General features: G+C 43.7%; 2 protein-coding genes across 19 annotated transcripts in view; one reads left to right on the top strand and one right to left on the bottom strand.

Moving 5' to 3' along the window:
* The first annotated feature begins 270 nt into the window (after positions 1-270).
* TCP11 (t-complex 11) lies at positions 271-20,635 on the top strand. 2 transcript variants are annotated; one of them, XM_028734093.2, is made up of 10 exons: positions 271-593; positions 3,828-3,970; positions 5,713-5,845; positions 6,526-6,646; positions 8,631-8,851; positions 9,902-10,038; positions 10,978-11,198; positions 11,512-11,696; positions 12,224-12,387; positions 16,432-20,635. In XM_028734093.2, exons 1-10 carry the CDS (start codon positions 286-288, stop codon positions 16,659-16,661), a joined length of 1,863 nt encoding a protein of 620 aa, XP_028589926.2. In that variant the 5' UTR covers positions 271-285; the 3' UTR covers positions 16,662-20,635. The 2 variants fall into 2 exon arrangements, with proteins under 2 accessions (XP_028589926.2, XP_028589924.2); XM_028734091.2 differs by having other exon boundaries at positions 577-593; positions 3,828-3,903.
* Positions 17,093-21,777, bottom strand: part of ANKS1A (ankyrin repeat and sterile alpha motif domain containing 1A) — a 118,212-nt gene continuing 113,527 nt past the window's right edge. For 12 of the 17 annotated variants that reach the window (XM_077928900.1, XM_077928905.1, XM_077928903.1 and 9 more), the window contains 2 exons: positions 21,412-21,509; positions 17,093-21,295 (listed from right to left, as the gene is read on the bottom strand). In XM_077928900.1, coding sequence (XP_077785026.1) covers positions 21,256-21,295; positions 21,412-21,509 — 138 coding nt within the window. In that variant the 3' untranslated portion in view covers positions 17,093-21,255. Of the gene's footprint in view, positions 21,510-21,777 lie in introns of all 17 variants that reach the window. The other 5 variants (XM_077928911.1, XM_077928912.1, XM_077928906.1 and 2 more) reach the window with 2 other exon arrangements.

The raw sequence follows: 21,777 nt of genomic DNA, 5'->3' as shown, positions 1-21,777 counted from the left end.
ATAATAAGTGGACATCTATTCCAACAGCAGTGTGGGAAAAAATTAGATTAGATAACTTATAATAATAAATTCTGATAGTTATCTAATTTCGGGAGAATATTATCGTTAACGGATGTTAATTTGGGGTAGTGTATGTCTTCTCATTTCTGTGACAATTGGTTCGGTCCTCAGGGATGCGCGTCAACGGCCAGGCATGGAACAACCCATTTAAGGGAGGGAAATAAGGGAGAGTAGTCAAGGTCTACTCAAACCTTGGGAGAGAAAAGTTTCAGTTTCATCCTGCACATGAGAAAGTACACTTTTGCTTTACAGGAAGACATCGGGTTTTTCCTCATTTGCGCCCTCTCTTGGTTTTGTGGGGCGCGACACCTTGCCCCATCCCACCCCGCTGCCGGCAGGTGTTTGGTTCCATCCAGTTTGAATCTGCCGGAGGAGGAGGAAGGGGCAGTAACACCAACGGGCTCCCTAGAAGCGGCGGCGGCGGCTGTTTGGAGGCGGCCAGAGAACACCGGCCGTGCTGCCATCTCCCCCTTTACCACCGCCGCCCGGTCACCTGCCCTGCCTAGTCTTTCCCCAGCACCTCCCCGGGGAAGGTGAGGGAGCGCCCAGTCCTTGGCCGCTCGCCCTTCGCCCATGACGCTCCTGCGCGCTTGCTTGTCCCCCTCACTCGGCGGGCGGAGACGGAGGGAGACGCTCGCCGCCCGCCCTGTGGCTTCCCTCCCATATCCCGCTTATGAAAATTTATGTGGGCCAGCGAATTATTATTATTAATAATAATAATTTTAGTGTTTATGCGCCGCCTTTCTCCCCTGACAGGGGCTCAAGGCGGCTTACAGATGAAATAGGGACAGCTAAAAATAACCTCTCCTTGTAACTACTGCGAATATAAAATAGTTTTGGGGCACAAGAAGGGCTAGTTAGGATTAAGGGTTCCCTTTCGTTTATTGAATAGCTGATCTCAACTAATCTCTCTGCAAACAAAGCAAGAAGAACACTTCACGGGTCATTTGGAAGTTTCCTGTATGATTGAATCCCACTCTAAAACAGTGGCAGTTCATAGATGCCTTAAAAAAATCTAAATGAGACAAACTGCAAGGGTCGGTCTATTATGGCTACTTCTAGACAATTGCTATTTTGCAGGTGGGATACAATTGCATACCACAACAAACCTCCCCGCACTGGAATTTTTTGAGCTAAGGAAACTATCAGGAAAATGTGTGTGAAAGTGGGATATTTCTTAACAATGTAACATCTCTGCATACAAATCTGAATGAATGCTTGGTAAACAAACAAAAGTCATATATGGTATTCCATGAACTTTGTGCAATCAAATCAGAAGGAATTAATCAGGTTGTAGGGAAGCAAAGTATGACACTCCTTGCATTTCGTGGCCTTTGGTCCCACTGTTTACACCCCCCTCCCATACATGTGTATGTACAGCTTTATAAAATAAAAACTAAACGGAGTGGCAAGTAGGCAAGTAATGGTGGACTCAACTATACAGCTGCAAATTCAACATTTTAAGTGTGTTGTAAAGTGCACGCGGGTGGCGCTGTGGGTAAAACCTCAGTGCCTAGGACTTGCCGATTGCATGGTCGGCGGTTCGAATCCCCGCGGCGGGGTGAGCTCCCGTCGTTAGGTCCCAGCTCCTGCCCACCTAGCAGTTCGAAAGCACCCTTAAATGCAAGTAGATAAATAGGTACCGCTTTATAGCGGGAAGGTAAACGGCGTTTCCGTGTGCTGCTCTGGTGCCGGTTCGCCAGAGCAGCTTCGTCACGCTGGCCACATGTCCCAGAAGTGTCTGCGGACAGCGCTGGCTCCCAGCCTCTAGAGTGAGATGAGTGCACAACCCTAGAGTCTGTCAAGACTGGCCCGTACGGGCAGGGGTACCTTTACCTTTACCTTAAAGTGCATTATACAAATGTGGCATTAGATGGTGAAGGTGAGATATGGCAAATGCAATATATTTTTGAAAACATTTTTTAAAAAGCATTTTAAAAAACATCGGCTCTCGATCCATTCCAGTCCGGCTTCCGCGCTGGCCATGGGACCGAGACGGCTCTGGTCGCCCTAACAGATGATCTCCGCAGGCAGCTGGATCGAGGCGGGTCGGGGCTGCTGATTCTTCTAGACCTGTCAGCAGCCTTCGACATGGTCGACCACGAACTCCTGGACCACCGCCTTGCCGACGTGGGGATCCAGGGCACAGTCCTTCAATGGCTGCGCTCGTTTCTCTCTGGTCGGGGACAGAGGGTGGCGCTTGGGGGGGAATTGTCATCGCGCCACTCCCTGGTGTGTGGAGTGCCTCAGGGTGCGATTCTCTCCCCGATGCTTTTTAACATCTTTATGCGCCCCCTCGCCCAGCTTGTCCGGAGTTTTGGGCTGGGTTGCCATCAGTATGCCGATGACACCCAACTCTATCTGTTGATGGACGGCCATCCTGACTCGGCCCCAGATACACTGACCAGATGTCTGGAAGCTGTGGCTGGATGGTTTCGTGGGAGCCGGTTGAAGTTAAATCCTTCGAAGACAGAGGTCCTCTGGCTGGGACGGGACGATATGAGATTGAGGGGGCAACTCCCATCTCTTGCGGGGGTGCAATTAGTGCCAACATCGTTAAGAGTTTGGGTGTAATCTTCGATACCTCCCTCTCTATGGAGGCGCAGATTACAGCTATAACAAAGGCGGCATTTTTTCATCTCCACCAGGCTAGGCAGTTGGCTCCTTATCTCTCTCGCCCTGACCTAGCCACAGTGATCCATGCGACGGTCACCTCCAGACTGGATTATTGTAACTCGCTCTACGTGGGGCTGCCCTTGAGACTGACCCAGAAACTCCAGCGGGTGCAGAATGCCGCGGCGAGACTCCTTACGGGGTCTTTGCTACGAGATCATATCCATCCGGTATTATACCAGCTGCACTGGCTCCCGGTGGAGTACAGGATCAGGTTTAAGGTGCTGGTTTTAACCTTTAAAGCCCTATACGGCCTAGGACCCTCGTACCTACGGGACCGCCTCTCCTGGTATGTCCCACAGAGAAATCTACGGTCTGCAAATAAAAACATCCTAAAGATCCCAGGCCACAGAGAGGTTAGGCTGGCCTCAACTAGAGCCAGGGCCTTCTCGGCCGTGGCTCCAATCTGGTGGAACGCTCTGTCACAAGAGACTAGGGCCCTGCAGGACCTGACATCCTTCCGCAGGGCCTGCAAGACAGAGCTGTTCCACCAGGCCTTTGGTCAGGGCGCAGCCTGACCCCCTCCTCTGGCAATCGGCAATCTGCACAGAATTTTGCTTGATGGTTGCCATTAATTTGACTTTAATTTGATTTGATTAATTTTATAATGAATGTTTTAGAATGTTGTTAGCCGCCCTGAGCCCAGCTTCGGCAGGGGAGGGCGGGATATAAATAAAATTTATTATTATTATTATTATTATTATTATTATTATTATTATTATTTCACAACATTTTTTGCATGTGTCTAGATTCCACTGGTGAACAAAACTCAGTTTTCCAGGCAGACATGCTAAATGCTTTATGAAGCTTATCAGTTGCTTTACAAAAGCATCTCAAAGCAACTTAAATGTTACACATGAAGGAGTGGAGCACAGGGACAGGCTAAAAAGTAGACTGCTACATATTTGTGGTACAAATAATAAAATTAACTGCCAAGATATATTGAGTTAACGGTGACCACTTGTTATAGGAAGGAGTACATTTTCAATAGCCATTTGCCAAACCTGGGTGCATTAAAACTGATATCTCACACCATTTAGAAGTTGATCTGATAGTTCATCTCAACATTTTGTTACTGCTATGTTTTCTACTAGGAACAAGATGCCTAATCCTAAAACCACCTCAAGTGACAGCAGTGACTCTCAGAACATAGACTGTAATCCTAGAAAAGTAAGGGACCATGAAGACAGCCATGGCGGAGACATGCCTAGCCTCTGCCCTCCTGACACCCCACCTTGTATGTCCAATTATGATTCCTAGAAAAAAATATGTGTCATTTATATTTAGAGCAAAATTGCCAACTCAAGATAAATTACTGTACAGGCAACTCCCCACTTACATGGTGGTTACATTCCGGGGCCCCAAGCACATGAGTGAAATCACATAAAGTGGGGAGCACTCTCTAAACATCCTTTAAATGCTCTCTGCTACTCTTCATCCATACCAAAAATACTGTATCAAAAAATACCCACAACTAGAACTAAAGCTCTGGGACCAGCAGGAGGCTGGAGGACGTGTAGGAAAGTGGCTAGTGCTGCTCTAGCCTGCACATCCCTGCTGCGCTTCCAGGCTCTTCAGGGCTTCCTCTGCCCTCAATAACATCCTTTTTGGGCTCTGGGGAGGGTCTCCTTGCGAGCCACAAGGACTTTCCAGCTCTCCTGCCATTTCCAGGTATGAATTGAATTATTTAATTATTTCCCAGTGCAGTGCTTATACATGTCATACGCAAGTAGAACATGCATAAGTGGAGGGATGCCTGTATACAAAAGGGGATTAACAAAGAGTTTGGGGCAAATGTGAAGCAGTGTCTTATTTATTTTTCACACATTCAAAAAATAATATGCTGAAAAATAATTTGAATTTAAATTGCAAAACAACAAAGCTTAATATGTATTAGAAGATCCAAAGTTATTGTCATTATTTTTCACATTATTATCAAGTGAGATAATATAATTGGGGAATTGCACTTGTCCTATCAGCCAGCCTTTGGGACTGCTGCTGCTGCATGCCAGGTTGGCTCTGAATAAGATCTCTCTCATCCATGATCTGATTGTGGATGAGGAGGCTCATCTGGTCTGTATTACTGAGACTTGCGTGGGTGAGCAGGGTAGAGTTGGTCTCACCCAGCTGTGGCCACCTGGGTACCCAGGGCAGCATCAGAACAGACTTGAGAGTTGAAGAGAGGGAGTTGCTTTATATAAATTTTCTATCCAGACTGAGTGGGGGTATTGTTTTTGTTTGTTACCATGTTATGTACTTTTTGTGTTTTTATATAGTAAAGCACCCTGTGAGCCTCAAATTAAGGTTGGAATACAAATTTAATATATTGGGGATTTGACATTTGAACAAGTTGCATTATAATGAGCTGACTCATTGTTTCATCTAGCTCAGTACTTGCTGCTCTGACTGGCTTCAGAGTTCTCTGACTGGGGTGTTTCGCAGTCATGCTACATGAACCTCTTTTTCAGTGAAGGCACTAGGAATTGAATATGGAATCTTCTTTATGCTAAGCTTTGCTCCACTACTAAGCCTTGGTGCTGTCCTATACTATTGGTACATCCAGACAAGTATTCGTAAGTGGCAGCAACTGTCAAGCAAATGTATTTATGACATCCAGTTGGGAATGGCACATTCCTTTTTGCAAGTTTCATGATTTTGCAAGTGATGCTGGGGACCCCCCCCCCTTTTCTGTTTTTAAGAACATTCGTAGTAAATTGGGTGATTTAATTCAGGCCTTCACAACTTATGAGCTACCAAGTAGTATATAGACAACCCTGTTTTTATAATTTGCCTAGGACTGCAAAAACAGTATGTATCAAAAAATATATGGTTGATATTGCCTTGGTGGGTTACAAATAGTGCATGTCTTTTTACATTGGTCTACTCTAAAATAAATAGTTGCATTTTCCTTTCTTATATAAATATTCTTTCCCCCTTTGATGGGTAAATGAAGTGCCGTTCTGTTTTATTTTTATGCAGCCAGTCCTCCCCAAATTCTTTCTGTGTCAGAACTCATGGAAACAGCCAATGAAGTCTCGAAAATGACCATAGCACATGAAATTGTAGTAAACCATGACTTCAAATTGCAAGAGGTGAATTTCTTACCAAACAGGTAGGTTTTATTTTCCTGGTTATTTTCCTGGTTTTATTTTAGTTTCCTGTTAAATCTAGAAGGATATTGTTGGTAAAAGGATGTGGATTTGAAAAATTAAGAAAGATTAATTGTGTAATCTTTTTTAATTAAAAAAACTTATTCATTGATTTTTCACAAGCTTTTTAAAAAATGGTGTACTGTGTTTGTACATACATATATATTTTCTTACATGTCTTGCCCCAAATGATCTCCATCCAAGATGTCCTATTTAACTGCTCAATTGAGAGTGAGTGAGCAGGTGGCGCTGTGGGTTAAACCACTGAGCCTAGGGCTTGCCGATCAGAAGGTCGGCGGTTCAAATCCCCGTGACGGGGTGAGCTCCCATTGCTCAGTCCCTGCTCCTGCCAACCTAGCAGTTCGAAAGCATGAAGTGCAACTAGATAAATAGGTACTGCTCCGGCATTTCCGTTGCACTGCTCTGGTTCGCCAGAAGCAGCTTAGTCATGCTGGCCACATGACCCGGAAGCTGTACACCGGCACCCTCGGCCAGTAAAGCGAGATGAGCGCCGCAACCCCAGAGTCGTCTGCAACTGAACTTTAACGGTCAGGGATCCCTGATTCAAAAAACAAATATCCAAGGCTTCACTATGGATCATTCATATGGAAATATGTTAATAGCAACTGTTTTTGACTCACAGTTTGGAAAGCAGAGTGAAAGAGACATTGCATAAAGCTTTTTGGGACATTCTGAGAGAACAGCTCTCTAAAACGCCACCAGACTATTCCCATGCTATCAAGCTACTACAAGAAATCAAAGAGGTGAGATGTTTGTGTATGTTTGAGACTTCATTACTTATAGCATACACAGCTTGACCTTTGTGATAAATAAATTGTTACGTTAACAATATATGTGGCCATATGTAAAGAAGAAAAAGTGAGATTTCCAAAACCAGTAACTAATGTTGCTTAGGGTTGCCATATTTCAAAAAGTAAAAACCAAGACATTATGAAAGGTATTCAGCTTTTTAAAGGAAGACCACCCCACCCCCAGATGTCAATTCCACCTTTGAAATCCTGGTAATGTCCGGGACATATAGCAGCCCTAATATTGCTTGAGAATTTAAGACTTTAAGATTTATTGACTGTCATTTGCCTATAGTAGGCAAATATTTTTCCAGACATCCCACTTGCTAATATTTGTCACACAGTTATGTGCAATCAGGTGGACAAACATGGGTTGGGTTCCCCCCCGCCCTCCATATTTTTCTGCCGTGTTATTCACACTTGCGCGCATAGCAAAAGTACAGCCAATCATTCATAATTATTGTCTCTGGTTAGCCATGTGCAAAAGCAAGGTAGTCTGGAAAATTGTGAAACCACTCACTATTCCTTCCCATGCACACTTCAAGCTGTGATTAGCGATTAAGCTATGTAGCTGCTATAGTTGTGTAACTGTTCCCAATTGTGTATGTTCTCAAACTTTAGGTTTGCAATCAGTTTGAACATTTGCTTGTAGAAAAACATTTTTCTTGTTGCAAGGGACAGGACAGTGGGCTTGGTTTCCAAACTATATTCTATTTTATTGGACAATTGCAAGGTTTAAAATTCTTTTGATTTTTTACTATGTATGCTTCCACCTTAACTTTCCATTTGAGAAGCTATAAGATTTATTTATGCATTCAGTATAAGTTTGTCTGAGCTGAATGTGTTGTTGTATCCAGAACGGGTTTTGTTTTATATAGGGACTTGTTCTAGCTCATAACCCACCTACTCTCAGCAGCGAGAAACATCATAGCCAGACACTGGAGAGACCTGTCAGGAGTAAGCATGGACCAATGGTATCAAATAGTATGGGAAACAACCTTATTAGAAAAACGAACCAATAAACTGAAACTGACACGGGGACAAATAGAAGAAGACACCTTCACCCTGGTTTGGTTCCCCTTTATCACACACACAGCCCAAGAAGACAACAACACGAACCCCCTGACAGCATACAAATCAATCTGGCTAACCTGATTCAAAAATACACCCCCCCAACTCACACACAAAAACAATTCTCACTACAGCCAACCAAAGACAACCAACCACACCCTAAGCCATACCCAACCTCTCTCACCACCAAGGAAATACAGCATGTGAATAGTAAAAGAACCCATACAAGTAACGCTGACACAACCCCTCGCACACGCTAAGTAGGATAATAGAAGCATAAGCACCCAACCCCACCCCACTCCCCACTTCCCCGCTTCCTCCCTTCTTCTTCCTAATTGTTTAAACCAATTCATAAACCAAGAACTCATACATTGACCACTAATAATGAAACATATGTTGTAGATACTTTTGCACATTTATTATGCTATTTTTGTGATATACATATGACATGAGAAAACTTGGTATTCTTATTTGTATAACATTAGTTATGTTTATAAAATCCATATATATGGACTTGTTCTGTTTTTTACTTTACAGTGGTACCTCTGGTTGTGAACGGGATCCGTTCCGGAGCCCCATTTGCAACATGAGCAGAACACAACCCGCGTATGCGCGGGCCGCGATTTGCCACTTCTGCACATGCGCGTGATGTCATTTTGCGCGTCTGCGCATGCTCAAGCGGCGAAACCTGGAAGTAACCCTTTCCGGTACTTCTGGGTCGCCGCAGGACGCAACCTGAAAGCACGCAACCTGAAGCAAACGTAACAAGAGGTATGGCTGTATTCAGTTATACTCTTATAGGGTTTTGAACATAGCAAATGAAAATCAATAAGGTTATTAAAAATGGCAACACTTTATTCTTATGTAGACCCTACTGTCCTTGCTCCTGCCCCGACAACATCGTCTGCAAAGTCAGATTGAAGAAACTCTGGACATGGAGCTGATAAAACAGGAGGCCGAGCATGGTGCTTTAGATATCCCCAACCTCACCGCTTACATCTTAGGTACAATGGCAATGCTCTGTGCACCTGTTAGAGATGAGGAGATACAGAGACTACGAGTCATGGCAGACCCAGTTCATTTGCTCAGGTGGGCACCATTGGCTTGGACAAAGGTAATTTTCTAAAAGAAATATATCCTTTACTGAATCTATCCTAAAGGAAGATGCATCATTTTGCTACTCTGGGAGTACAACACCTGTTATTTGATCTCCTTGGGATTTGATTTTATAAATCAGTTTTATAAATCACCTATCATTTCATAGCTGTGTTTTTGTGTGTGTGTGTGTGTGTGTGTGTGTGTGTGTGTGATGGAAATAAAAAATTTTAAATTCATCATTTGGCTTTCCTTAACAATTGCAGGGGTAAATAAATATTCAGACCATTGTCTTTATCACTGAAACATGTCATACAGTAGGTTAGGATGTAACCCATAAAGCACAGTTTATTGTAGTATACACAAGCAGCAGCGAGCCAGAGACTCACATATTCCTTACTTCCATCTCTTCCTTTGGCACAACTGTAACCGTGTTTCTTTTCTTGTCCATGAAAGAAATTTGGTTAGTTTGTTAACAAGCCAGTCATAAACCAACCTGATCCTGACTTGTTTGAACAAACTATAGTTTGCCCCAACCAAAAACCCCCACTCCTTTCCCCCAGTGTGGATATAAAGAAACTCTAGTTAATTTAACAGAGGAAGTGAAAAGTCTCCTCATTGTCATGCTTGCTGCTGCTAGTGCACATAGCACTGAATTAGCATTATAACCCAAAAGACAGAGAATCACAGATTACAAAGACCAAATGGTCATGCCTTTCAAACCTTTACTGCAAGGTAGAACTAAATCTAAATTCTAAGACAAGCTTTTAATATGTAATTGCTCTGTGGCACAGCACTATGTCTCCCTAGCTATTGAGTAATTTTTAAAAAAAACGTCTAATCAAATTTTGCTTTGGTATACCTGGGAATAGCATCTTCCTCTTCCTGAGTTGTGCTTCTGTTTATGCTACACTATTTCTGTGATCACCATAGTAGTCTAAAGAAGCTCATCCATCAGTGGCAACAGGTTTGGTTTTTGCTCTTTAGTATGATTTCCTAGACTGGGTAGTTAAATGTTTACTTTGTTCCTGTTGCCTATGGTAGAGAGATCTTCAGAGTTCTGAATCTAATGAAAATGGATATGGTAAATTTTACCATACAAAGCCTTCGACCCCATCTCCAAGAGCACTCTGTTGAGTATGAAAGAAAAAAATTCCAGGAGCTCCTGAAGAAGCTACCAGGTATGTATCAAATATGATTGTAAAATAGTCTCTGGTTCAGACTAGAGCAGAGGGTTAACACATGCCACAACCACATCCAAGGCACTTCTTAAGCACAAGAGGAAACGTTTAAGTTTTAAAATCCCAGTTTATACCTGAAACTTTTCTGGAAGATAGAACTTTTCCTCTATTCTGTTACCACATAGATTCTCTGCTTGCCAAATTATGATATGGAGTTTGAGGGGATACTGTACGTTTTATGGTTTCCCCTCTTCTGAGATGGGCACCCCCCCCCCATCAATTTTAATGGTAATTATGACTGGTGTTGCATTGGTATTTTCATTATGTTTTTAATTTTGATTTCATGAACACAGTTTTGATAAGATTCTCTTTTTTTATTTAGCAGTATAAAAATTTATAAAATAAATAATAAAAAACCAGAATTGTCAGAAGTGGGTTGGCAAACTGTTTTAGTGCTAGTTTTGGTTAGTAAAAATGTAGGTAATGTAATGGTAACAGTACCTCTCCCATCATTTGCTTCAGTTTTGGAGAGAAGAGAATATTTATGTGAGAGAAGGTGGAGGGAGAAGCAAGTGAGCCCCTGGGGTGCTCCTAATGAAAACAAATGTTATGTACTCATGAAACCTAGCGCAAAGTCATACCTGAAGTTTACTATAAGTAAAAGGGACAATATTTGATTAACCACCTCCCTTTTTGCAGTTTTAATTTCCTGTTAGCTTCCATAAATGTGCCCTCATTAAGAACTGCTTTACTCTTAACTTTTCACTGGTGGTTTTTTTTTGTTGTTTTTTTTTTTTTTGCACCATGTTATTTATTTAAGAAAAAGGCAAAATGCAATGATTATTTGTTGCCAGTAAGGTGCAAATAAACACGAGAAGGACCAGCCTACACTTCTTGTTTTTTCCTCCAAACCTCCATTTCTCTAATGTTACACTTTAGGTGGCCTCACTTGCACAACTGAGTGGTTGCGCAAGGCAGCAGCTGAAATATCAACCTCTGATCTGCTACCCTCCTCATCCACCTCTGAGACCAAAGGATCATCTGTTCCACCCTCCTCTCCGGCTGCTAGAGAAGTGTTTTCTGTCCATAGTCCCACAGCTGTGCTAAACCAAGCATACATGGACTTGCTGCATTGGGAGCCTGGAAGAGAATATCCTGAGGTAAAAGGCACCTTATGAGTCAGAAATAATAGCCATGCTAATTCATTTTCAGAAACAGGGGTCTTAAGATAACACTGTAAGTCCACATTGCGGCACACTAGTTGGCTACAAGTTAGGCAGCAAAACACAGAAATGCAATGACCCATTTTCTGTCTGTTCGTTCCCCGCACAACAATCCACAGCCTTCAGTAGCAGGGGATGTACCAGTTTAGCTTGGGCATATTTCCTTTTACTCCAGTGGCATAAGATTCATTTCAAGTGCTAAAGAAATCTGCATAGTAACCCAATGGTTTATACTGTTATTTCTTTGCAGACTATGTTGATGGACAAAGCCCGCTTGGATGCCCTTCAGATGAAAGTGAATCAGCTAGCCATTATTGCTGCAGTCCTACTAGTGAGCAGCAGTACATGTGGAAGTGGAGTGTTCAGCTCACCAGGATGTGGAGATAGGCTAAAACGGGTAATAAAAGCCCTTCTGGAAGGACTTCCTGACACAAGGTAATGTTTTTATATTATTGGTGTTGAAGGCAGGAGAGATACTCACCCAAGCCCAGCCTCATGTAGGCTGCTTGTGGGCACCTAGAAAATCCAGAGTTAATCTAATGCCTCTTCATGCTATTTATGAACAGGCAGTGAGAACCTGTGTCAGTCCTTTTGATGAAGGTTGTCTCCTATTCTTATTCATGGAGAAAACATGCCCACTTCACTTGAGGCATAAATAAATTGTATGTTGTAACTATAATATAGCAGAGAGAAAAAGGCAGAGGACTGAACAGGAGTTCAGTATAAGCCAAACTAGGGGCACAACTGCTCATATAGCTTCTCTGTCAAGGGGTGAGGGGTGAGAGGAGGTTACTTCATAAATATTGCAGGCTAGTTGTTGCCTACTTCAGGCAAGGTTTGTTTTTTAAGACTTAATTCTATAGGATTACAACAGGTTGACCACTTCTCTGCTATCATGCATATATAAAGTTCAATTTCAAAGAGCTGTCAGATTAACATGGCCCCATCTCTGTGTGGCTTAGGTTAGAAGATGTTTTAATGGATATCAGCAATCAAATGCATGAGGAAGTTAATAGCATTCTCCTGCAGTTGGGGTATCCTGTTCTCAGCACTGACAAGGCTGCTTCACTTAAAGGCCAACTCACGAGTCTCGCAGAGAAGGACAACGCAGTACGGATTCTAATTGGTGAGTCATGAGTTTTTGCATATTTTTAATGTAATATCACACTTGAGTATGAAAAGGCAGAGTGTGTATTGCATTACCATATTTTAACTGCAATTTTTTGTTATAGTGCATTTCATATATTGTTGTGTTTTACCCTGGAATCACCTGTGACAATATATACGTTAGTATCATATAATATACTACATGGCTCCACTGCATTCTCATTGTGTTGTCCAGCAGTTATTCTAGGTAGTACAGTGGTGCCTCGCAAGACGAAATTAATTCGTTCCGCAAGTCTCTTCGTCTTGCGGTTTTTTCGTCTTGCGATGCACGGTTTCCCATAGGAATGCATTGAAAATCAATTAATGCGTTCCTAGGGAAACCGCCTTCAGACCTCTTCTTCCCCGGACCTCTTCTGAAGGCTGGGGGGGGGGGGACAAGGGCTTTTCTTCCCACCCCCAGCATTTTAAAAAACCCTGGGACAGCGGAGGACTTCTCCGCTGTCCGGGCGATCTTAAAATGCTGGCGGGCGGCATTTTAAAATCGCCCCGGGACAGCGGAGGACTTCTCCGCTGTCCGGGGCGATTTAAAAGCCCCTGGGAAGGCAGGCAGGGGGGACAAAGACTTTCGCCCCCCGCCCGCCTTCAGAAGGTGTTCCCGCCCCCCCCCCCCGCCCGGCTTTGCAGCAGCGCTACGAAGCCTGGCGGCTGGGGCAGGTGTTCCCGCCCCCCACCCGGCTTCGCAGCAGCGCTACGAAGCCCGGCGGCTGGGGCAGGTGTTCCCGGCCCCCCCACCCCGCTTCGGAGCAGCGTTCCGAAGCGGGGTGGCTGGGGCAGGTGTTCCCGCCCCCCGCCCGGCTTCGCAGCAGTGCTACGAAGCCCGGCGGCTGGGGCAGGTGTTCCCGCCCCCCCACCCCGCTTCGGAGCAGCGTTCCGAAGCGGGGTGGCTGGGGCAGGTGTTCCCGCCCCCCACCCGGCTTCACAGCAGCGCTACGAAGCTTGGCGGCTGAGGCAGGTGTTCCTGCCCCCCCCACCCCGCTTCGGAGCAGCGTTCCGAAGCGGGGTGGCTGGGGCAGGTGTTCCCGCCCCCCGCCCGGCGGCTGGGCAGGTGTTCCCGCCCCCCCACCCCGCTTCGGAGCAGCGTTCCGAAGCGGGGTGGCTGGGGCAGGTGTTCCCGCCCCCCGCCCTGCTTCGCAGCAGCGTTCCGAAGCGGGGTGGCTGGGGCAGGTGTTCCCGCCCCCCCCACCCCGCTTCGGAGCAGCGTTCCGAAGCGGGGTGGCTGGGGCAGGTGTTCCCGCCCCCCGCCCGGCTTCGCAGCAGCGCTACGAAGCCCGGCGACTGGGGCAGGTGTTCCCGCCCCCCCACCCCGCTTCGGAGCACCGGGAGAAGCGATCTCCCCGCAGCCCCTTGCTTCAAAAGAGGTCCGGGGGCAGACCTCTTTTGAAGCAAGGGGCGGTGGGGAGAAGCGATCTCCCCGCCGCCCCTTGCTTCAAAAGAGAAGACCCGCTGTCCCCGGGGCAAGCTTCGTTTTGCGAAGCAAGCCCATAGGGAAATTCGTCTTGCGAGGCAACTCGAAAACGAAAAAACCTTTCGTTTTGCGAGTTTTTCGTCTCGCAAGGCGTTCGTCTTGCGGGGTACCACTGTACAGGGCTTTTTACAGTCTGCCCCAAAGGAGGTGAAAGAACCATTGGTAGCTCACTGTGACTTGTTTGCAAATTATTTTGAGGATAAAATCGCTTGCATCCACTGGGACCTTAACTGTGGCAAATGAAAGTTTTCCAGAGCACTGTCTAGTCTTGTTATGTTGGATGCTTCACTTAAGACTCGAGGATGTGCACAAGGTGCATGGATCGGTCAGGCTGGCCAGTTGCACGCTGAACCCTTGCCCCTCTTGGCTGATAAAAACTAGCAGGGGGGACAGTTGGCTTGGTCTGGGAGGTGATAAATGCCTCCTTGTGAAAGGGGGTGGCCCTGCTTGCTTGAAGGAAGTAGTGCTACTCCTCAAGAAACTTTCCCCGGATTTGGAAAATCTAATTACTGGCCAATAGCCCCTTCTTTAGCAGAGTTTTTGAGTGGGTGGTTGCAGACCATATCCAGGCACTTTCAGAGGAAACTGATTTTCTAGATCCATTTCAATTGAGGTTTAGGTCCAGTTTTGGCACAGAAACAGCTTTGGTCGCCCTGTATGATCATCTCTGTTAAGTGAAAGACCGGGAAATGTTGATTATCCTTGAGATACTATTGACCTTGGTATTATTCTGAAACGGCAGTTTGAGATAGGGGTGGGTGGCACTGCTTTTCAGTGTTTCTGGTCCTGCTTGGATAGTTGTTTCCAGAGGGTAATGCTTGTGGAGTGGTCTTCAGCCCCATGGAGCCTTCACTGCTGGGTTCCTTAGGGTTTGATTATATCCCCCATGCTGTTTAACATTTGCATGAAATTGCTGTGTGGGAGTCATCCGTAGTTTTGGAGTATGTTGTCAGTGATGTGCTGATGACACACAGCTCTACTTCTCTACATCTGCAGGTGTCGCTGTGGATTTGCTGGCCTGTTGTCTCAGTAATGGACTGGATGAGAGCCAATATACTGATGCTCAATCCAGATAAGATTAAGGCACTATTATTGGCTGGTTCCTTAGATTGGTGGCCTGCTTGATGGGGTTACACTCTCTCTGAAGTAGTGGGTACCCAGCTTGGAGGTACTTCTGGATCCATTGCTGTTGCTTGAGGCTCAGGTGGCCTTGGTGGTGCGAAGTGCCTTCCATCAGCTTTGGCTGGTAGCCTAGCTGCTCCCCTATCTGAAGACAGATAGCCTCTTTTGTAGTCTGTTGCTCTGGTAACCTCTAGGTTAGATTACCGCAAAGCATTATACATTGGGCTGCCTCTGAAATTGGTTTGGAAACTTCAGCTGTTGCAGAATTTGGTGATCAGGTTGTTCACCAGGCAGGGCAGTCTGAGCAGTTTAACTCCAATCCTGACCCAACAGCACTGTCTGCAGGGCTGTCATAAGCATATGCGGTGCCAGGGTGCAAAGATCTGCCCGGCGCCCCCCCCCCCAAAGTTGTCCAGTCCCAGGTGTGCAGGAGGGCAGAGCTGGCCGGCCGCCTCAGCATCTCGCTGGCTCAGTTGCCCCTGAACTCGTGGCGCAGAGCTGCCCGCAGCAGAAGAGCCCGTCACGGCGCTCCGACGGATGGACTCTTCCCCAGACTCAACTCTCAGGCCCCGGACTCTCGACCTGGCGCCCCTGAGAGCCCGGGTGCCCTGCACCCCTAGCGCCTATGGATGGGCAAGACAACCCTGTCTGCCACTTGGTTTCCAGGTCCAATTCAAAGTGCTGTTTTTGACCTATAAAATCTTAAACGGCTCAGGATCACAATATCTCAAGGACCCCTCTCCGCAACCTGACCCTTGCAATGATAATCTGAGCCCCTTTTTTGAGTGCCCCCTCCACGAGAGGCCTGGAGGGTGGCAACACAAGAATGGGCCTTTTCTGTGGTGACTCTGTTTGTGGAACACCCTTCCTTGGGAGGCTTGCCTGGCATCTTCATTACTTATCTTTAGGCACCAGCTGAAAATGCTTTTCTATAACCAGGCCTTTCGTTGATTGAACATTCTATGGCCTTTTAAATGTGTTTATGGGAGGGGTTTAATGGTGTGTTTTTATTCTTATGTATTTTGTGTTCTCATTTTGTATTTTTATGTTGAACGGGCTTGTGATGTTTGATAAGGGTGGTGTCCAAATTTAATAAATAATAATCACATCACAATCACAATCACATACTGGCATTAATGATACACCTCATGTAAAATTGCATACAAGAGGCCATTTACATGCCATTGTGATTAAATGAATACTGCAGTCACAATGAATATCTTAATTGCATATCAGCAACATCTGTATATTGATTTTGTACAATACCACCCACTTGTTTCTATGAAAAGTTCTATTCCTGTCCTTTCACCCTTTATTATCCTACCTGCCTTGTGATTTTTCAGTTAACTAGGGAGCCCTAACATGAATAAGTTACAGGAATCGGGTCTTTTTCTAAATCTGTTTTAATTCCTACAGAGCAGCGGATCCAAACTTATCTTAGGCTTTGTTTGTATCCTGGTGGCCAGAATGCTAAGAATCTACCCCAAGGCCTTGCTCCTATTCAAGAAGAATTACTGGAAGTGGGCCAGAGGTTTGGCAGTTTGATTCATCACAACAGACAGGTGTTTGGTCCCTACTACTCAGGGATACTGAAGAAATTGCTGCTTCCAGAGCGAAAATCTGAAGCAGGGACAGATTCCCATTAACAATCTAAAACAAGCAGCACACACAACGGCAGGGAGAGGGGGAGAGAAAAAAACTGGCAATTGTTCAGACTGTGCTTTGGCTCAAAGTCCACTGCAATCAAGTGAGCAGCTGTCCTGCTCTGTGCTGTGATACCTAAAGCACTCATACAGCTGGACTATTGAAGCTGTGGGATACAGTTACATAAATACCAACTGACAATGCCAAGTTTGCCGCAGTAAACCTTTAAACAGCTCAGAATGTTGTCTTGTGTTTTTAGACTAGCTGGTGCATTTTCCATCAAATGGGAAGGGCAAAACTAGGGACTGGATCTTGTAGCCGTTAATGTAGAAGGTAATTCATTTCGGTGAAACTAGATATACAAGCATATTCAGGATTAAGCCTTGTTAATAAATAATACAGACCAGTATACCACATCAACCCATACAGAGAGATGTTGTGTCTAATTTTATTAATTTAGTCTGCTCTAAGTCATACAATTATGAAAAACAAACAACAAAACGACTGCTGGAAGCCCAGGAATATTTACAGTCTCGCCTTGTTGTAGTGAGGTCAGTCTATGTTGTTGCACAGATTGGTTATGTTTGGTACCACAAAAAACTGGACAGATTTAACAATTTTTATATACAGAAAATAAAAAGGAAATAGTTCAAGTATCAAAATACAAAGACAGATTAAATAACATTTTTATTACAAATCAGTCCCACTGCCATACATCACAATTAGCAAAGGAGTGTCTACATTGTAAACCAAACTGCCTGTTACCAAGAATCGACCTGCCCTCTTCAGGTGCAAGCATAGCGGAAATTCCTGCTGCTTGACATTCATACTGATCATGCAAAAGGAGACAATGTAGGAGTGAGGTATCACCCAACTCATTTTAGTTTCACGAGTGTAGAAGTTATTTTAAAAAGTGAGGTACCCTCAGATATCTGGTCTGCAAGAGCAGCACAACTCTTAAACTGCTCTAGAATTTCTTTTATTGGGGGGGGGGCAGAATTGTTATGTACCTCAGAAATCAAATAAGATTTTCATCTCAAGCTAAGAAAGTCAAAAAGGCCAGATCCTATGAGCCAACAATGGCATGTACAAAATAAAAAGATTGCAAGAGTTTGATTTTAATAACGTGATTTCCCATTCAAGAGCTAAGGAGCAGTTCCTTCAGCCACCTTAACATTTATAGTGTTTTCTCCTGGACACAAAAGATAAAAAGAAGTCTACAGAAGACATACATCTTTTTGAAAAGGGAAACATTTGGAGCACTGGGGGGGGGGGGGGGAGCATTGATGATGCCGCTTCAGCATAGGTTGGTGCTAGAACAGCAACAGCATTTTCATTGAAGATCTCAAAACGCATTCAGTGCCAGGAATATGGGGCACTTTTCTCAGTGTGCTGCAAAATCCCACAGAGAGGCAAGAGTCTCAAATATTGTACTAGTATTCAAAGTGCTCGGAGCACAGGAATAACTAAAATTCATAGGAAAAGTCCAGACCAGAATGGCTTTGATTACCTTCTTATAAAGAATGCCTAAGCAGGAGATACTGTCATAGATATTGCTATGTCCATGTAAACTCTGAGAAAGGAAGCACCTGATCACTGGAAGAAGCAAGTTGGAAGCTTTCGTTCATTTTGTCACCATGTTCTAAGGCTATCCTCTCTATAGCAAAACAGTTCAGTGTGCATTCTCTCACAACAGTTATAAGTACCTCAGTATTTATAACCATCACCAGCATACCGTTCACATATGAATATAAAGGAATGTTAATATTTCCAAAATTCATCCACCAATTATTTCCAAAGCCAGGCCTTTGGGATGATGATTTGGTTTTTTCTCGATACCTTTTCATCTGGAATAAGACTAAATTACATTTTAAAGATACAGAAGTTGAAACAAGCCATTAACAAAATAGCAGGGTACCACAAGCTAACACAGACTTATTTGCACTTCCTCAGATAGGCTATAGAAAGATGTATATGTCACAGCCATAGCCAAAACCAGTGTTCGAGACTGTGATACTCTCTGTGAAGCATACAGTCATTCTTGGGTGGAGTAGAACAAGAAACAACTGTTTCAGCATAATGCCCAAAATCTCTCCACATCTTTTTCATATTGTGAAACTGATATACTAAGTATACTTAAATTATGAACTAGTATAAAAAGTGCTAATCAGTGAATTAACTACTTAAAAATCCCAAACCATCAGGGCACAACCACATTTTCAAAAATATGGTACAGGAATGAGATGCATGGAGCTACAGTCCAGTTATTCAATGTATACATAAATGTGTGACAAAATTGTACTTAACCAGAAAAGAAATACTGCAATAATAAGAGTTATTTGCAGTAAAAGCACACTTGTACCAGGCATCAGTTCAGCAATGGTCATGAAGGGTTAAATATTGATAATTTTTATTAAAAACGCCCTGTTTCCCACCTGTTTCACTGCAGCTGTGAAGGGTGTACAGTACCTTCACAGTTGCCAGTACCTTCAAAGTTTAATATTGCAGTGACTTCAGAATCTTTGTCTACTACTTAGCAACCTCAAGTGTATAATGCTTAATATTCTAGCATCCACTCAGCCTATGCTGTAAGACAGGCACATTCACATTTTCTTTTAACAGTTAAGATTCTCCACTTTCATCAACACAACATGTTATGCTGAAATTGTGGATTTCACAATATTGCTGCATGTACACCACTGTTTTAAATCAGAGCATCAGTCTCTTAACCTCAGATGTTTCATTCTCTTGCTAAAAACACATACTGCTTTTTGTCAGCTTGTAGCTGGAATCTCTTTTCACTCAACTCTGGAAGTCCTTAATGAGCAGCCAAGGACATATCCCAGAGCCGGGTGTTGATCTTCATACATCACGGTTTCTCTGCTTCTTAGTGCTCTGCCCCTTTACTACATTTCCATGGAAGAACGCGGATGTCTGCTGTTCAGCTTGGCAGAAGGCAAACAGAATGGGGACAATATTAATGGAAAGAAATATAGGGAACGAGCTATTCATTCATGTAAAACTACTGAGGGAAGCCTTCAGTTACAATGATGGAGAAGTTAATGGCCACAGCTTTGTGTGTTTTATAGCCATATGGTGGATGCCCTCTGTTCATAACCAACTGCTCTGATGCTTCTTGGATAGTTTACCATTAAAAGGCACATGTACTATGTTATCTGGTTTTCAGGAGAGAGAAAAATCACCAATAACTCCTGTAACTGACAGAGATTAAAACTATTCATATTAGGGAAATAACTGTTTGCTTTTTGAGAATAAAAGCAAAGCACAGATATATTTATTAACACTCAAATGTGCAGTAGTCTAAAGAGACTAAATTCTTCAACTGCTATAATTGTACCTAGTTACAATTTGGTATAATTTCCTGGACATAATTCCAGGGACGGTGGGCAGATATCTGGCCCTACCTCACCTATCATCAACAACTGTCTCACTGCTGACCCTATTCTCTGAACAGAGAGAGATAAAAAATTGCTTGAGACCTTTGTCTAATATAGTGACTTCTCTACTCTAACAATATCAGAAATAATCTCTGTAGGCCTTAACCTTATTATCAAAAGCTGGTCCTAATCCAACATTTCTTTGCAATCATTGTTTAATGAGCTACGTAAAGTTTGCCATTTGAAGAATGTAATAAGGCAAATACTGCTCACCTGCTTGAAGAAAAATAAATGGCAAATATTTTGATAGTGTCAGTGTGCCTGGAATGCTACATTTAGCAATTTTTAAAGAGATGCTATTTGCATGAAATTTTGACCCCTTTTCTTCTAAAGGGGAACTGTGTTCTGTTACAGCAAAAGCACACCCTTGATTGTCAGTCTTTGTGTACAATTTAGTGACATGTGCCTTTGAAAGTTTCAATTTTAAAAAGAGTTTAGGGGGGAATCAATTCAAAATTATTATTTATAAGCAGATTGGTTAACCTGAACAGAGAGTGATAATTCCAGGTAATGATTTTTTTAAAAAGGCATCATGTTTAATGAACAGCTGAAAACATCCCTTTTTGGCATTTTCTTAAATATACCAAGCCTAACTCCTAGGAAAAAGGAAAAGCACTTAATTAGAACAGACGCACTGCCAAGTAGAACTTTATATTATACCATGCATTCAGATATCCAAGGACAGCAAAGATTGTGAGCAGCATCCATGCTAGGAAATCTGGTGAGCAAGAGGTTTGCAAGCAGCATCACAGTGGTTAGTGTCTTCTGAGACGATAAGTAGAAGAGTGCTACTTGTTGGAAACAGTTTTGTGGCCATGACTCAGTATGGAGGTATAAATCTAAATTGAGACAGCATGTACATATGAGACCAAAGTTGTAGAACAGTTCAAGGTTTAGAATGATAAATAGAAAAGGCCTATGGAGTGTTACTTCACCCCACAAATTCACAGTGTCAAAATGAAGAGAAAGTCAAGAAACACTGGGTGTTTTCTGAAATCCACATATTTGACTCCTACAGGCTTCATTTCTCCCACCTCACAGACATCTAAAACAGGTAGCTCTCTCAGTGAGTTATACTTGTTTCCATTAGGAGTATTCACAGCGTTCAGAAGAGATCAGATACAAAATGCTGTTTAGTCTATGGTATCCTAGTGCTGTTGCCTCTGATGGTGCCACACCTAGTGTCAGCAATGGAAGGAAGGAGGGATTTAGAACAGCAGACAGATCAGACTGCAAAGGCACGGTTAGACTGGATGGATGCAGGATTTGTTTTCAGAAGATAGTAGTCTCATACTTAGTGCTGAGGGTCCTCTTGGAATCCTGCTTGGGCTCTACAACCCAGGACACACTAGCATGGGACTGGGAGTCTTGGTCCACTTCAGATGGCTCGAGCTAGAAAACATTAGAAGGAGAGAGCATATCAGCCAAGCTGCTCATTTTGAAAATGTGAAGGCAAACCTGGATACATTTTTAAAAGCTCTGTACAAAGACAGCTTTGGGAGGCAACTGCCTAGGTCAGATTTTTAAAAAAGTATTTAAAGCAGAGGATGTGCACATGTACAGGTATTTACCACTTAAAATGTTACCATAAAGACTTGGACCACTTTTTCAGATTAAAGAAATAGATACAGCTCCTTTTGGAAAAAGAACAAATTAAATT

This window comes from Podarcis muralis, chromosome 5 (genome assembly GCF_964188315.1).
Source record: "Podarcis muralis chromosome 5, rPodMur119.hap1.1, whole genome shotgun sequence".
Taxonomy (NCBI): domain Eukaryota; kingdom Metazoa; phylum Chordata; class Lepidosauria; order Squamata; family Lacertidae; genus Podarcis; species Podarcis muralis.
The sequence above is the reverse complement of the archived record's forward strand: the minus strand, read 5'-3'. Positions and strand labels throughout refer to the sequence as shown.

Bases quoted from the DNA above. Each gene is read 5' to 3' on its own strand.
- TCP11 (XM_028734093.2), top strand. From the start codon at position 286: ATGAGAAAGTACACTTTTGCTTTACAGGAAGACATCGGGTTTTTCCTC. The intron at 5,846-6,525 runs GTAGGTTTTATT...TTTGACTCACAG, and splicing joins GTGAATTTCTTACCAAACAG to TTTGGAAAGCAGAGTGAAAG. The intron at 6,647-8,630 runs GTGAGATGTTTG...ATTCTTATGTAG, and splicing joins TACTACAAGAAATCAAAGAG to ACCCTACTGTCCTTGCTCCT.